We start from the raw sequence: 16,665 nt of genomic DNA, 5'->3' as shown, positions 1-16,665 counted from the left end.
ACACATACATAGACCACCTTAGCTACAGGTTTACACACATTTGAGAAGTGCCAACTATAATATCTGTCTTTTTAACTATGGCATCACTATATGACGTAACAATGGCAAATAGAGTGTAGATAAGCATTGTGGTCTATAGATATACAGTACAACATGTTGAAAGGCTGTTGCTGTTTTGTCATGGCATGTTTGCATTTCCACTTAAACAGTAATGTTACATTTTCTTTACTTATTCATTTAGACTCATCAGTGCATCTACTGTTGTTGTTAAGCAGATGTTTTGTGTACTGAAATCTGCATCTCTTTGTCCTCAGCTCTCTTAACAGGAGACCTTTTGATGAAATGTGACAGGCCATTTACTTGAAATGCATATTTTGTAGTTCATATTTTCATGAATATTGCTGCCAATTCCTTCAAGGTTACATCGACTCCTACACTGTCATCATAACAGTGAACTACAGAGAGCACACACAGTACCTGCGACAACATATCATTCATCCATCCATCCATTTTCCAACCCGCTGAATCCGAACACAGGGTCATGGGGGTCTGCTGGAGCCAATCCCAGCCAACACAGGGCACAAGGCAGGAACCAATCCTGGGCAGGGTGCCAACCCACCGCAGGACACACACAAACACACCCACACACCAAGCACACACTAGGGCCAATTTAGAATTGCCAATCCACCTAACCTGCATGTCTTTGGAATGTGGGAGGAAACCTGAGCGCCCGGAGGAAACCCACGCAGACACGGGGAGAACATGCAAACTCCACGCAGGGAGGACCTGGGAATCGAACCCAGGTCCCCAGGTCTCCCAACTGCGAGGCAGCAGCGCTACCCACTGCGCCACCGTGCCGCCCTCCATATCATTCATGTTTACCATTTTTCCATTGATGTCTTCAAATGCCAATGTATAATCCAATGCTACAGAAAGGTTGTTCCATTGCATCAAGTCATGTTTATTTTTAAAAGAGGTTGTGTTTATTTTTACATGTGCAATGTGCTCTCTGCACTTGCCACACAGATTTATATGCCTAATAGAATTTTTTGACTGTAGACATTTTACAGTAAACAGAAGCTTCCTCTCTGTCGACCACTGCCCCTACTTTGTTCATTGCCTTCATGAGGCATTGGATTGGCATAGAAATGTGATACTCTGTAGGCCATCTAATTGTTCCCATTCAGTTTTTAGCAAAAATAACTCATGGTTACAGTGCATCCGGAAAGTATTCACAGCACATCACTTTTTCCACATTTTGTTATGTTACAGCCTTATTCCAAAATGGATTAAATTCATTTTTTTCCTCAGAATTCTAAACTCAACACCCCATAATGACAACGTGAAAAAAGTTTACTTGAGGTTTTTGCAAATTTATTAAAAATAAAAAAATTCAGAAAGCACATGTACATAAGTATTCACAGTCTTTGCCATGAAGCTCAAAATTGAGCTCAGGTGCATCCTGTTTCCCCTGATCATCCTTGAGATGTTTCTGCAGCTTCATTGGAGTCCACCTGTGGTAAATTCAGTTGATTGGACATGATTTGGAAAGGCACACACCTGTCTATATAAGGTCCCACAGTTGACAGTTCCTGTCAGAGCACAAACCAAGCATGAAGTCAAAGGAATTGTCTGTAGACCTCCGAGACAGGATTGTCTCGAGGCACAAATCTGGAGAAGGTTACAGAAAAATTTCTGCTGCTTTGAAGGTCCCAATGAGCACAGTGGCCTCCATCATCCGTAAGTGGAAGAAGTTCATAACCAACAGGACTCTTCCTAGAGCTGGCCGGCCATCTAAACTGAGCGATCGGGGGAGAATGGCCTTAGTCAGGGAGGTGACCAAGAACCCAATGGTCACTCTGTCAGAGCTCCAGAGGTCCTCTGTGGAGAGAGGAGAACCTTCCAGAAGGACAACCATCTCTGCAGCAATCCACCAATCAGACCTGTATGGTAGAGTGGCCAGACGGAAGCCACTCCTTAGTAAAAGGCACATGGCAGCCTGCCTGGAGTTTGCCAAAAGGCACCTGAAGGACTCTCAGACCATGAGAAAGAAAATTCTCTGGTCTAATGAGACAAAGATTGAACTCTTTGGTGTGAATGCCAGGCGTCACGTTTGGAGGAAACCAGGCACCGCTCATCACCAGGCCAATACCATCCCTACAGTGAAGCATGGTGGGTGGCAGCATCATGCTGTGGGGATGTTTTTCAGCGGCAGGAACTGGGAGACTAGTCAGGATAAAGGGAAAGATGACTGCAGCAATGCACAGAGACATCCTGGATGAAAACCTGCTCCAGAGCGCTCTTGACCTCAGACTGAGGTCAAGACAGATCTTTCAGCAGGACAACGACCCTAAGCACACAGCCAAGATATCAAAGGAGTGGCTTCAGGACAACTCTGTGAATGTCCTTGAGTGGCCCAGCCAGAGCCCAGATTGAACATCTCTGGAGAGATCTTAAAATGGCTGTGCATCGATGGCTTCCCATCCAACCTGATGGAGCTTGAGAGGTGCTGCAAAGAGGAATGGGCGAAACTGGCCAAGGATAGGTGTGCCAAGCTTGTGGCATCATATTCAAAAAAACTTGAGGCTGTAATTGCTGCCAAAGGTGCATCGACAAAGTATTGAGCAAAGGCTGTGAATACTTATGTACATGTGATTTCTCAGTTTTTTTATTTTTAATAAATTTGCAAAAACCTCAAGTAAACGTTTTTCACATTGTCATTATGGGGTGTTGTGTGTAGAATTCTGAGGAAAAAATGAATTTAATACATTTTGGAATAAGGCTGTAACATAACAAAATGTGGAAAAAGTGATGCGCTGTGAATACTTTCCAGATGCACTGTATCGCCAGACATACAGTATGTATTATACAGCTGGCTTCAGAGAGAGCAGTGCCATCTAAATGCTTAGCCTGTAAACATCACTGCTGTTTGTAGTAACACCATTTAGTGTTAGCAATTTATTGTCTGCCTATGGCTCTGCAAAAAAATATAGTCTTGTGCATAAACCTGTTGTAAAACTCAAAAAAAAAAGCTTAAGTGAACAAATAAACACGTAATAATCGGAAACATCTATAATAATAATATATACAGTACTCAAGTTTCACATTATTCCTACTAATTACCAATTTCAACTCAAACAAATACATTTTCCTGTAAAACTGTGTTTTGTAATCAACCAAAACCAAGTCACCAGGAAAAGAACAACTTGATTTAATGCAGAAATGTTTTACTCATGTTTCACTGTATATAGCATGTTCAAGAGTAAGCAGCTCCAGTGACATAATAATATTATTTTATTTATTATTTGACTGAAGTATTACACAGAGGAGGTAAAAATGTTACGTTTGAATACAATGTGAGGTTTAAAAATTGAAAGTACACCTTATGAGAAGGATTTAGGAGTCATAGTGGACTGGACACTATCAACTGCCAGACAATGTTGAGAAGCCATTAAGAAGGCTAACAGAATGGTAAGTTATATACGATGTGTAGAGTACAAGTCCAAGAAGATAATGCTGAGGCTTTATAATGCACTTGTTAGACCTCACCTGGGGTACTATGTGCAGTATTGGTCTCCAGGCTGCAATCGACATAGCAGCGCTGAAAAAATCCAGAGAATAGCGACTAGACTGATTCGAGGGCTACAGGGGATGAATTATGAGGAAACATTAAGAGAGCTGAGCCTTTCAAGTTAAGCAAAAGAAGATTAAGAGGAGACATGATTTAATTGTTTAAAATTATGAAGGGAATTAGTACAGTGAATTGAAACAGTTACTTTATAATGAGTTCATGAAGAACTTGGGGACACTGTTAGAAATATGTTAATGGTAAATTTCTCCCAAACATTAGGACGTTTTTCTTTTACACAGAGAACCATAGAAACATGGACATGGAATAATTTACCAAGTAGTGTGTTGGACAGTAAGACTTTAGAGACTTTCAAAATTCAACTTGATATTATTTTGGAAGAATTAAGTGGATAGGACTGGCAAGCTCTCTTGGGCTGAATAGCCCGTTCTCAGCTAGATTGCTCCAATAATGCTTTTATCCAAGGTGACTTACAACATTTGAGATTCAATTGATTCCAATTGGAGCACAGTTACATGAAGTGACCTTGCTCATGATCACACAGTGTCAGTAGTAGGATTTGAACCCACAACCTCAGGGTTTGAAGTCCTAGGTCCAAAGCCTTAACCCCTCCACCACACTGCCTGCCAATAATATTAGCCTTTGATAATAAACCTACAAATATTGTATATAGTAAAGTACTTTGTTGATTACACAGTATTTCTGATTCAGCTGATTAATCAATGGTACTATAACTGAGGCCCAATGTCTTATGAAATCTCCTGGAAAAAGCCAGGTAACACTGCTAGTAACTTTATACATATAGGTCATAAGGTGGAACTGTTTGAAATGTTCTGCATTAGAGATTTTTAGAAAATGGCTGAGAAATAGTGATTTTGATAAACATTTAATATTAAAGGAAGCTAATTAAATTTTTAAATTGGGAACAATAGCACTTGCTGGCCTTAAAAAGATTAATCGCTCCACCTGTTTTTTATTAAAGAAGGCTCTTGTTAGGAACAAAAATATGTTATCTGCTTTGAAAGTAATAGTTGTAGGTGAGTTGTTTTCTCCTTCATTTACACATAAGCTTGTGCTTCTTTAGTAATAGGTTACTTATGGGGAGATGTATGTATTTATTTAGTAACAGACCTATTTTTTCATTAGTTTTCCACAAGGAAAGGATTGAGAGAATCCAAAAATGCATTGGTCATCAGATTATTTTGTTTATATGGTAGAGCAGTGTACATTGAGAAGCAAGACTCTGCAAGTAAGTTGTCATATGTGACTTTCCTTTAGACCAAAATGGGTCACTAGATTATGTTTGTGCAGTAGAGCCTTCTACATTGAGAAGCAAGATTCTTCAAGCAAGCTGCCATATGGGACTTTACTTGTTCTTTAGAACAAAAAAAGGATTTCTTAGAGTTAAAATTAAAAAAAAATGTTTGTTTTATGTGGAATGTGTTAAAATAGTGAGTTGTTTCCTAGTCTTTACAGGCAAATGATAATGAGCTATACTAGTGAACTACAGATGAAACTGTAGCTTATCTGAGCCATTATATGATTTTTTGTGGTCTTATTCTTTTCTCTTTAAGTTTACCGGCTGCCTTTTGGGTCTTTCCTATTTTATTTAGACACACATAAGTTTAAGTTTCAGTTTCGGTTTAATCATTTTTTCATCATACTCACTTATACAAAACATTTCTTTCCTGCATGACAAGTAAAGCAACTAACTACAGTACAGTAAACAGGAGGTCCAGTTACAGTTTATACTGACATCATATTCATTTAATAAGTGCCCAGACTGGGTGTTTGATTTCTTCTCTGTTGGGACACTGTCTTCTGCATTGTGAACCAAGATGAGGTTCATGTTGCTTTAAGTTATATTGAGATGGTCCATGTCTAATTATTGTTTTTCTTTTTTCTTAGCATATACAGTGGACATTTGAATGACACAGCAGTGGAACATATCTGCAGCACCCTGTTTGCAGGAAAACAAACAAATGTAACCTTAAGTTTATTTCAGAGTGGTGAAAATAGCATAACATATGAAGTAGAGTTTGAATCTTCAGATGAAATTGATGGTTTACAACTAAGGTAATGTACGTTATTGATTAAAAATAGAGTACAAAACATGCATGGAGTAGGTTTTCTAGGCCTGCCAATACTTTGTTCTGATATGTCTTAGAGACCCACAGTAATCAATGCAGAAGTCTCTATATACATTATTAAGAATTTATCCATTATCAAACCCACTTTAAACAATTCAGAGTGGCAGCAAAGGAGAGTATTCTGTTATCTACGTGTGCAAGGCATGAACTAATATCACAAAAAAACTTGCGTTCATTCATATGTACCAAGTTAGTTTAGAGTGATCACTTCATGTCTTATGTGAAGAGAATACAACAGCATCCAGAAAACATACACACCTGTTTGAGAACTCTAGACCTGTAAGGCAGACAAGCTAAATACTGTACCACCATGCTACTGGCATACTAATGATGCTTACTTTAACTGTAAAATGTTTATTTTAACTGTTTATGTTACATTTTATTTTATTGTTGGGTAGTAGAGGATAATGTACATAGCATAACTGCTAATCAGCAAGCTCAATTATCTGCTTAAGCTTATTCCATCAACTACTGTTAAAACTACAGTGATTTTACAATGAATTTCTTAACTGTTTACAAAAAGTGTTACAAAGGTAAGGCAGCAAATAAAACCTGTTATTGCTGTGCCTGTTTTAATTGTTAATCTTATTTATTATTTAAACACCTGGGGCCTCATATATAAACGGTGCATATGCACAAAAATGTTGTGTATTCCCGTTTCCATGCTCACATCGCGATGTATACAAACTAAACTTGGCGTAAAGCCATGCACATTTTCACGCGAGCTCAATCCCTGCCGTACACAAGCTCTCCACGTGGTGTTGCACATTGGCATTACCCAGCATCAAAGCAGTGCTTTTGTTCCAGTGTGGTTTCCTTTTATTTTTTAGATCCACATCCCTGACGCGTCTTTATCAAATACACTGAAATTAACTACATATTGTTTATTAATTTAAGGCATCTGATTGTAATTAACCTGTAACAATATAATGGTCCACGGAATGGCCAAACTATTCAAAATACCATAGCTGCTTTAGTGTTGTTACTGTCAATGGACTACTCAGAGTATTTTTCCCACAGTATCTGAATATGGAATCACAGCTCTTCAGCAGCTGAACAGAGAGAGAATTATCGGTATACAGCATCAAGCACACGCTGCCTCAGCCATGCGCACAGTCTATTTAAACTTTTTCCATACGGCAAACAATTCAGAGCCTTTCCTGTAGGGACCTCACGGTTCAGAAACAGTTTCATCCCAAGAACTATAAACACACTCAATCATTCCATCAAGTGCTCCTTGTAGAACTGTTTGTACTTATAATTACTGTACAATTACCTCACTGTAAACTTGCGATACAGTTAAAATATTGTACAACCTGAGCCACTTTATAAAGAGCATATTTACATATGATGACAATATCATTTTTAAGATGAAATGCAGCAAAATATGTTTATCACATTATACAGATAAAATTTTAACATCATTTAAATAATCTATCTGCGGTGGGTTGGCACCCTGCCCGGGATTGGTTCCCTGCCTTGTGCCCTGTGTTGGCTGGGATTGGCTCCAGCAGACCCCCGTGACCCTGTGTTCGGATTCAGCGGGTTGGAAAATGGATGGATGGATAAATAATCTATCCCATATATTTAAAATCCTAAGCCTAAAAGTGCAACAGAAGTGCATCACATTTTTTGTCACAATTTAAATCGGGCTTATTTTACAACCTACATATATGTGTTTGGTATCATTCTTTTCAGAATATATCGAACTTTAATGTGATGTTGCTAGATTTTCAGATTCTTATTCCATTTTTAAATTATAAACTAAAAAATATCAAGGACTCACGTCTCGCGAGACAGGACTTTGTGCCAAAAGATTTAACCATGCCTGGGGTCAGAAATGAAGCACAAGCAGTACGACAGCTGCTGTACAGGCTTTTAAATGTTCGAAGTGCCGCACAAGATGCAGATTACACAGCACAGCAGCAGCAGCAATCCAACAGCTGATTGAGCAAAGAGGAGTTACAAAAAACTGCATTTGTTTCCCATTGTATTACCGTTCCATTTTTAAATTATAAACTAAAAAATATCAAGAACTTGCGTGTCGTGAGACGGGACTTTGTGCCAAAAGATTTAACAACGCCCGAGGCAGGAAATAAAACACAAGCAGTTTGACAGCTGCTGTACACAATAATATCCACTTGCAGAGCCACAGCACCATATGTTACCGCAGTTGTAGACCCACAGTTACAGACCCGGAAGTAACGTCACTGCAATTTCAGGACTGACTTCATAAAGTTACTTTTGGAAGGTTTTGGAAGGTCTTGGCAAAGCCCGAAAAGTAACTTTGGGTCAAGGACCCATTAAAAAATTAACCAATAAAAATAAGAAGGAAAAACAGTACATCAAACTAAATAATACGCATCATTGTGAAGTTTGGAGGGTTTCTGCCATCAGGTTGTGTCATACATTTAACTAAACAATACGGATCGTTTCTGTGAAATACACTATTAACATTTACATTGTGCTCGGGTCTGTGGGAACCATTTAACATGTCAACAAAATTAAAATCATTAAGATTTATTTTAATTGAAAATTGTTTTTCGCTTACATTCATGAAACAAAATATACAACATAATTACAATGTTTACACCACGTTAGAGTTTAGCAAAACATTAATAATAAAAGTGATTAAATTTTTTAAAACGTACAATGCATGTGTGCAATATTGTTCTAAACCAATTTAGAATGACCATTTAAGCAAATCTAATATTTTTAAACATATATGTGAAGAAAACAACAATAGATATTCTACACTGAATTGTGCTATAGATCCAGCTTGACTCAGTTGACTCAGCTTGCACATGTTCACACATAGAGACACATTACACAGCAAGTAAGTAAATCAATGATAAAGAATGTATTAAATAAATAATGAATACAGAAACAAGTAACCAAATAACATGCACTCACAAACCCACACAAATATCTTCACAGCGATAATTAATTAGCTAAACACAGAATAAAAGCATTCCTACAAAACACTGGTACTAAACGATAAGCTCTCACAACAAAGTCCAAAAACATACAGTAGTCCAGTTTCACAGATGTGAATGGTGATGATGAGTGAAAAGAAATTCCCTGAATATAATGTGTGTGTATATATAATGTAAAGTATACATTACACCCCTCTTAAATATAACGTAAAGTTTTGTCCTACCGTAATGAAGTTTATTCTGACATGATCTGTAGAAGATTGGTTGAAACAAAGATGGGTCTGACTCAGACAAAACCGCATGAATAAGCAGTCATAGGACATGAACACAAATCCAGTGAAAACTCTAATCCAATGGGCATGGGTAGTTCTAATCTATCTATCTATCTATCTATCTATCTATCTATCTATCTATCTATCTATCTATCTATCTATCTATCTATCTATCTATCTATCTATCTATCTATCTATCTATCTATCTATCTATCTATCTATCTATCTATCTATCTATCTAATCCAAAATGTTTTGCTGCAGAGGTAAAATAATAACCAACACACAAGACAATTACAATCACACTCCTGAAGCTTCTTATCCCTTTGATTTAAATTCAGTGCCTCACTTTCTTTCCTCCAGCACATTGCCCTGGTTCTCACCTGGAAAGTGTAAATTTATACATTACTATTGTATTAAGATATTCTTTGTACAACCTATTATGCTAGCATATACAGTGTTAAGTTATACTGTTATTTTCTATATATTTTGTTTCTTTTGAAAGGTTTTCAATCGATTACTCTAATGTGATATGTAACTACCAGCAAATAATCTCAAAGTATAAACCCAAAAACATCAGTCTGTCAGGTGATTTTGATCAAGTGACCGTAGAGAGCATCATTAAAATTCCAGAAGATTACGGTTACACTCCTGCCTGTCTAAGGTAATTGTACTATCCATTTATACATATTCAAATACAGTTAAATAAATTCTTTATATTCTATATTCAATATTTCTAGATAAGCGTATAGATTTTTGTGTGCAACATAAACATGGTCAGACTGCATAGTGGTACTGTATTTGTAATTTCTGTGTCATTTTGATTGGCTTATTCACATGATTCTTGTGGTGTTTCACATTAGATTAGAGAGTGATGTCCTGAGTGTAAGCATAGCTGTGGATATCTGTGACATTCTGACTTCACACATCACACTGAAAAATGTAAATTTGGAATTGTCTTTTTTTGACATGGAGATAAATAGCACGTTAAAATATGAAGCTGGAACCTCAAAATCTAGGTAAAGTATGTTTTAATCATTAACTTTACATCTGTTCCTTTATTCTTGAATGAACTAAAACATCAACTATTCATTCTCAATAGATGAAAATATGTAAGTACACATTTAATTGAATTTCAGAAATAATTTATACTGGTAATTGATAAGAATTAAGATTTGAAAGAAAAAAATTGGATTCTATTAGAACAAAAAAATAGTTCAGTTCAAGCACTTTATTGTCATTGTGTAACACAACGAAATTACTTTATTACTTTTACTCTATTTATTATTATCTTTTACAGCAAAACAAAATGTACCTGCTGCCGGTAGTACAACTGATTCAAAAGTGTCCAACATAAAGTGACAACACAATGCATGATACAATAATTTAGGAAATCAAACACATATTACTGAATAAAGTATTGTTATTAAACAATAGCAATAAAGAAATATGTGAAAGTATCAGATTCAAATGTGACAGAATATGCCAAACAATATGTACCAAGCTGTGCCTCTATTTACCAGAACTACACAAAAATGTAGATGTAGGGTGGTCAGTAATTTCAAATAATTGGTGTAAATAGAGTAGTGCAGGTGCATTCCATGGTGAAAATAAATTATGAATGAATTCAAACAGGTTTAGACTTGCTACAGCCCTCCGCCACTATAAAGGTACAGTAGTATAGTGAATCCTTACCAGAATCACTTTACCGATTGCAGGTATTATTATTCTCACTGTTTTAATAGTATAGTTTGATACCTGTTATCTTCAAAAAGCTTTTTTTAATTAACCAGAAGAGATATTCAGGTGTCAAAGAGGAATGATAAACATAAAATTAACGACTGAATTTAAACATTAAAATGGTACTATATTTTAAAGAAACACATTGTCTGTTAGAATAACTTGAAAAAACTGTTTTTTATTTTGAAATTGATGATAGGCAAAAATTGCACATCTACCCTTCCAGCACTTACATAATTTGTTGATAACCAAAGAACTATCTGTCTAAGGGGAATCTGAACAAGTTCTTCCAGTTCTCTATTATAGTCTTCCCAATTTCCTCAAGCTCAGTGACTCTACTTGATGTTCAGGATTAGCTGTATCTTTCACAGTTATGGGTCTGCTGCTCTTGCATCTTTACAACCTACTAAAAGACTGTCTGCAGTGAATTAACTTTCAAATGCTTCTTAATTTTTGTTAATTTTCTTCTTTTTCTATTTTTATTTCTTTCCATGCTTTCATATGCAAATATTTTCTTTCAAGCCAAGCTTTCATCTGCCTTTATTTTATTTTTATGTGCAAAGAACAGTCTGTATTAGCTTAACTCAGGTAAAAGATACTGCTTCTGTGAATCCATAAGTAAACCGAAGAACTGATTTAGACCAGCTTTTCACTCTGATGAGGAAGTCTTAAAGACAAGCCTCACCAGCACATACTCTCCATTTATCCTACTTGCTACAAATTTATAAAAGTGAACTGATAGGTGGTTGCCTTCAGATCAATTTTCTTCAGTGTCTGGTGATTTCCATTAGTGTTAATAAGGAAATTACATGAATGTGTCAAGTGTATAGTATTTGATTTATCAAGTATTTATTCTTTATCAACTGTCTTCTTTCTACAGGTTTGCCCTTAATTTTTTACATTGAACAGCATAATGCCTAACAAATCCTTTACTTATTGTCCTGTTGGGGGTCTTAGACACTTTTCATGTATTTTAAAGTAACTCCAAAATCTTTTCAGATACTTTTACTTACAGGTAGATGTTCAAATTTGTTCCCATGCTGCTGTAAAAACACAACAGAAAAAAACATTCTAAATGGGGAAAAAGGTGTAAAATTACACCTCATGGCCCCTTAGCAGGAAAATCTGCAAATAAAATGAAACTTGTATAAAAATAAAAACCAGCACAATTTCTTCCAAATCACTGAAAAGGATAATATTATTCATGTAGCACATGCTCTATGCGTCAGCAAACTAAGTGACAATCAAGCTGACAAAAAAAATGTTGAGCATTTCAATAAAATCACTATACATTGCTTTTTCATTATCAGTCTGTTGTTGTCCGGTGTCTTTGAAGACACTGCAATGGAAATCTTCATGATGGTAATCTCTAAAAATAAACCTGAAGACATCAACCTGTCTGGTCAGTTTAGTGAAGAGACAGTCACATTCTTCATTGAAACACTAAAAAATGAAGACTACATACCTAATAGCATAAGGTAACTGTTTTATTTATTTATTTTGTATACTGCTGTCTGCAGCATTATTAGTTCAAAATTCCTTGTTAATTATGTTGCTCTCTTTTTTGTTCAATATTTAACAATTCCCCTTAGTCTGTAACTGACTCTTCTGTAACTGAGTTTACTGATTCTTAGTCTTCTCTACTAATGTATTGTCACCACATCTTGTAAGTCTACTGTAGGTTTGTGTTTACTTGGTAGCCTCTTAAACATTTCTTTCTTTAAAATTTGCAAGACAAAGATTGTGTGTTATACTTGATCTTGATACTTTGTTTGCTTTGTTCAGAGACTTGTGGTGGTTTGCACTATAATACGCACTATGTAAAATACAAGGTGATTGATTAAATGTTAACTTCCATATGTTTTTAAACTGATCAATCATTTGTACTGCATGCTCTGATTATCTGCATGTGTGACAGTCTGGGTTGGCAGCAGCTGCCAAGTCCCTCTTGAAATCAGACTGCCGATAGTCATAAACTGAGATGAGCCAGTGCAATGAGGACACTTAACACAAGAGAGATGGTACTAAATGGTGCAAATTCTTTTATTCCAATAAAATCAGGGTTCAAAATCCCAAAGTGCAACTTGTGCAAAGTGAAAATCTTCAAATACAAATAAATACTTGTGCAGGTTAAAAACTACAATAATATACTTAAAATCCACTCTGGAAATCAGGTCCCCAGTGGCGATCACCCATTAGTTCATTACGGCCCTCACTCTGTCTCCCCAGCAGGTCTTCCCAGCTAGCAGAGACACCGACAGCTGTAGTCGCTTTCTTCCATCTTTCGTCCTACAAACTTTCATTACCGTCTGCCAAACCTCATGGATCCAGACCTCTGTCATCCTTCATGCTTACTCAGTGCTTTATGGTTCCCTGAGAGGCTTTGATCCTGGTCCCTGTTCCAACACAGTTGTTCAGCAGGGAGACCCCCAATGAAGCACCATTGCTTTACTCCCTCACATCAGCCTGAACATACTACCTTCTCACTTTGGCGTTCAATTACTTGCTCACACATCCACCAAATCTTGCCTCTGGTTTCCCTTCCTAAGGATTCATCTCTCAATATCATGTACAAGCTCCTTTTAAGCCACATTTGTGATACAGGTGCCACAATCATAATCCCCAGGGCACTAATAAAGCAACAGGTTGCCATCCATGTCCACATGTGAATGTTTAGCCAATGCCTCACCTACACCTTAGAACCACTCTGCATCGCTGCCACTCACCTATGCATCACCCCAAACATATTATAAAACTTGCACTGCCATGGACCTCTATTTATCACACACCTCCCTCCTGAAGCCACCGTCTGCATGGTAGCAATATGTCATAGAGCAACTGGTAGCCCAGGTTCATGCTGTATCCAAAACACACCTGCTCTGAAAACACTAAAAGCACTGTAAAAACGCACTTGAAAACAAAACCCAAGCCCCTTTGTAAAGCAGGACATAAAAGAAAAGGAATCTTGCAAAAAAAGGCAAAGCAATCAATAAATAAATAATCCATTAAAAGATGCAAAATTTTTAATATTCAAAAATTCTCTTTCAGCTTGGGTGCATGGTTCCACTGGCAAAGTTACAGTACCAAATCCTCATTCTGTTTTCATTCCTCAGTGCCACTAGCTAATCCCATTGTTTCCAACATATGGTCAGGATTCATTATCCGAGGTTCTCACCCAACTCAAAGTAGTGCACATGACACCCTAGTAGTTTGTAAACCAAGGATGAGCACAGTGATGAACATCCAGGTTCACATTGTCCAACAGTGCATAGTACATGTTTAATTAAACCAAATCCAAACAATAAAGTGCAGTGCAGTCCATAAATAATCCATTATAAAAATCGATGCATTTGATGAGTTTAAAAATCAACAATAAATACTTTAACATCCCAAGAGATCTCAAGGCATCGGGTTAGGCTTCTCTGCAAGTCCCTTGTGACTATCTCTCTGTCTTCCCAGCTAACCCAAGCTTGTCTTCCCAGACAGCGGTGATGTCAACAAATGTGACCACCTTCTTCTGATTGATGTCCCAACTTACCGGATTACTAGTGGATCATGTGTACTATTGGAGTTGGGTAAGAGCCCCAGATGATGACCCCTGGCAGCATGCTGTTATAAGGGGGTGACAAAGTGCTGTCAAAAGCCATAGTGACACCTGTATTGGCACGGAACAGGATCAGGAACTGCCAGTCTGTAACAATCAATGAACACATTTACATTCCAGTGTTAGTTAGACAAGGATCAACATGTCTTCACTGTGGATTACACCCTAGAACTAAATATTCTAAGGGCACATGGAGAGATGGGAGGACAGAGAGATAAAAAGAGAAGCCGGGGAGGAATGGCACCAGAGAAAACTCCTCTGGCTGGGAAGCTGGGCCCTGTGGTTCAGAACAGAGGGAAAGCAGTCAAAATGATGCCTTAGAAGACTGATTCCATTAGGGTGCCTCAATTTTAGTGACTGCCAAAATTGGCCACAAGATTTTATAAACCTGCCTCCAACCTAGATGTTTTTTGAGTCTCTGGCCAGAAATAAACACTTAAAGAAAGTAATAAAGTCCGTCAGGCCATATTTGAGAAATAGTAGATATGAGAGGAGCAGTATTTTGTAGTACTTAAGAAGCACGAAACTGATGAGCAAAGATGTTTGGTTTCAATTTGATTTTGTTGTAATAACTTGTTTTATATCAATATTAAACTTGCTGGAGTCATTGTGGTAATAATAAAATATTTAATTTCATATCTTTGGATTTTTGGGAGTATTTTTACTTGTTGGGGAAACACAAAGGTTGTGCTCACCTGTTGCAATGCATTATATTAAATGAAGACAACTACAAGTACTTTCATGAAAATAACATTGTGTTTTTTTTTTTCTTTTTTTAATTAATAAGCTTTCTACATATGTAGCAGGGCAGGCTTATGTCTAGAGTCTCAAACTGTATTGAAATATTTTTATTTTCCTGCTTCAGGATAAATAGTGGCAGCATGAGTAATTTGTCCACAGAAAATATTTGCAGTCTTCTTCTGGCAGAAAACAAATTCGAAAGTATGAACTGGGAAATATCTAATCATGATGTTGATGATTTATTTGATTTGTCAGGAATTACATTTGATTATGAAGCTGAAGGATCAAAATTGAGGTAATGTGTTGAAAAACGCTTTTTGATTCAAACATTAGTGATCAAAGTATATAGGGAGGAAGATTTACTGACTAAATTTACTGATTAAGACCTTGCAAAGTTGAAACATTTTCTTGGAAAGGAAAAAAGGAGAAAACAATCTTCATGATTGTTTTTTGAAGGAGTTTCTTTGTAACTTAGCAATACTCATGATGCCTGAATAGACCAACTTTTGAAACATAAAATTATAGACCAAGAGAAGTTATTGATTCTTAAAGTTATAGTGAATTTCAACTAGGTTTTGAAAATTGCACATATGTACCCAAAAAGAAAGGAATACAACCTTGTGAAGTCTTCATAGAAAGCAGGATGGAAAATTTAAGTTTTATATTATAATTAATAGAGTGGTTTATATGAAGAATGTGTTTTGAATCATACTAAAATACTGTACTTAATAAGTATAAATCAATTTTAAATGTACCTTTATTTCCAAAGTTCTTGAAAAAGTGGTTGCTACACAGTTTCAGTGTCACTTTAGTCATTACAACTTAATTGAAAAGTCTTAGTTTGGCTTGCAAGTGGTCATAATAAAGAAGCAATGTCAAATAATGTTGTCAGTGTTATTCTGAAGTAAAGGCTACAGTTATTCTGTGCAGATGTTTTGATACATTTGACCATATTATTCTGTTGCATAAAAAATTTGCTAGGCTATTATGTACTTGTACAGAAATGAGACAATACTACTCTGCCATTCTGAACTTGAACAAAGTGTCCCTCAAGACATTACATGCAATTATTGAGAGATATAGTTTGAAACTTAATACTCTCTTTCACTGTCTTTATGTTAATTGCACTTATCTGTTATGAAAAATGAAAACATGTTTATATTTACAGGCATGTTTAATGTCCAGATTCCCCTCATGGGTATATCAATGATGTTTGGACTTATCAATGTTTTATTTCTGTAGCTTCTTTTCTAGTACTACTGGAGTATTACGTTACTTTAGTTTATTTTATTACTTTAATTTTTATGTGACATTCTGTGCAACACTTTGTGTCAGTTTACTAAGAACGTTGATAGGCACAGAGTAGCCATTCTGTTAGGCATGCTTGATCTTACCATGTAATTGACTGCTCAATCAGTGACTGTATTAAATGACATTCAGTTTTAAAATCTATAAGTACAATTGGGTGTGCTTGTGTAATTCAAAGAGAAACTGCCAAACTAAAGTTTCAGGTTGAATTGAAGGCTACATAGCATTTTGCAATGGACACATCATCTCTCAGGATCACCAGTTCTTCTTTGGTTTTGTTGCACAGCTTTCTCAGAAGCTGACCAGGAACAGGGTTCCTTTGACAAG

General features: G+C 36.5%; 1 protein-coding gene across 3 annotated transcripts in view; it reads left to right on the top strand.

Annotated features, from left to right (window-relative positions):
* LOC114651554 (uncharacterized) overlaps nt 1-16,665 on the top strand; it is a 157,683-nt gene that overhangs the window by 127,338 nt on the left and 13,680 nt on the right. For all 3 annotated transcript variants that reach the window (XM_028801356.2, XM_051927391.1, XM_051927390.1), the window contains 5 exons: nt 5,498-5,665; nt 9,451-9,609; nt 9,809-9,964; nt 11,996-12,163; nt 15,155-15,325. In XM_028801356.2, the coding sequence (XP_028657189.2) occupies nt 5,498-5,665; nt 9,451-9,609; nt 9,809-9,964; nt 11,996-12,163; nt 15,155-15,325 (822 nt within the window). The remainder of the gene's footprint in view (nt 1-5,497; nt 5,666-9,450; nt 9,610-9,808; nt 9,965-11,995; nt 12,164-15,154; nt 15,326-16,665) is intronic.

This window comes from Erpetoichthys calabaricus, chromosome 5 (assembly GCF_900747795.2).
Source record: "Erpetoichthys calabaricus chromosome 5, fErpCal1.3, whole genome shotgun sequence".
NCBI lineage: Eukaryota > Metazoa > Chordata > Cladistia > Polypteriformes > Polypteridae > Erpetoichthys > Erpetoichthys calabaricus.
This window is presented reverse-complemented; position numbering and strand designations above follow the sequence as displayed.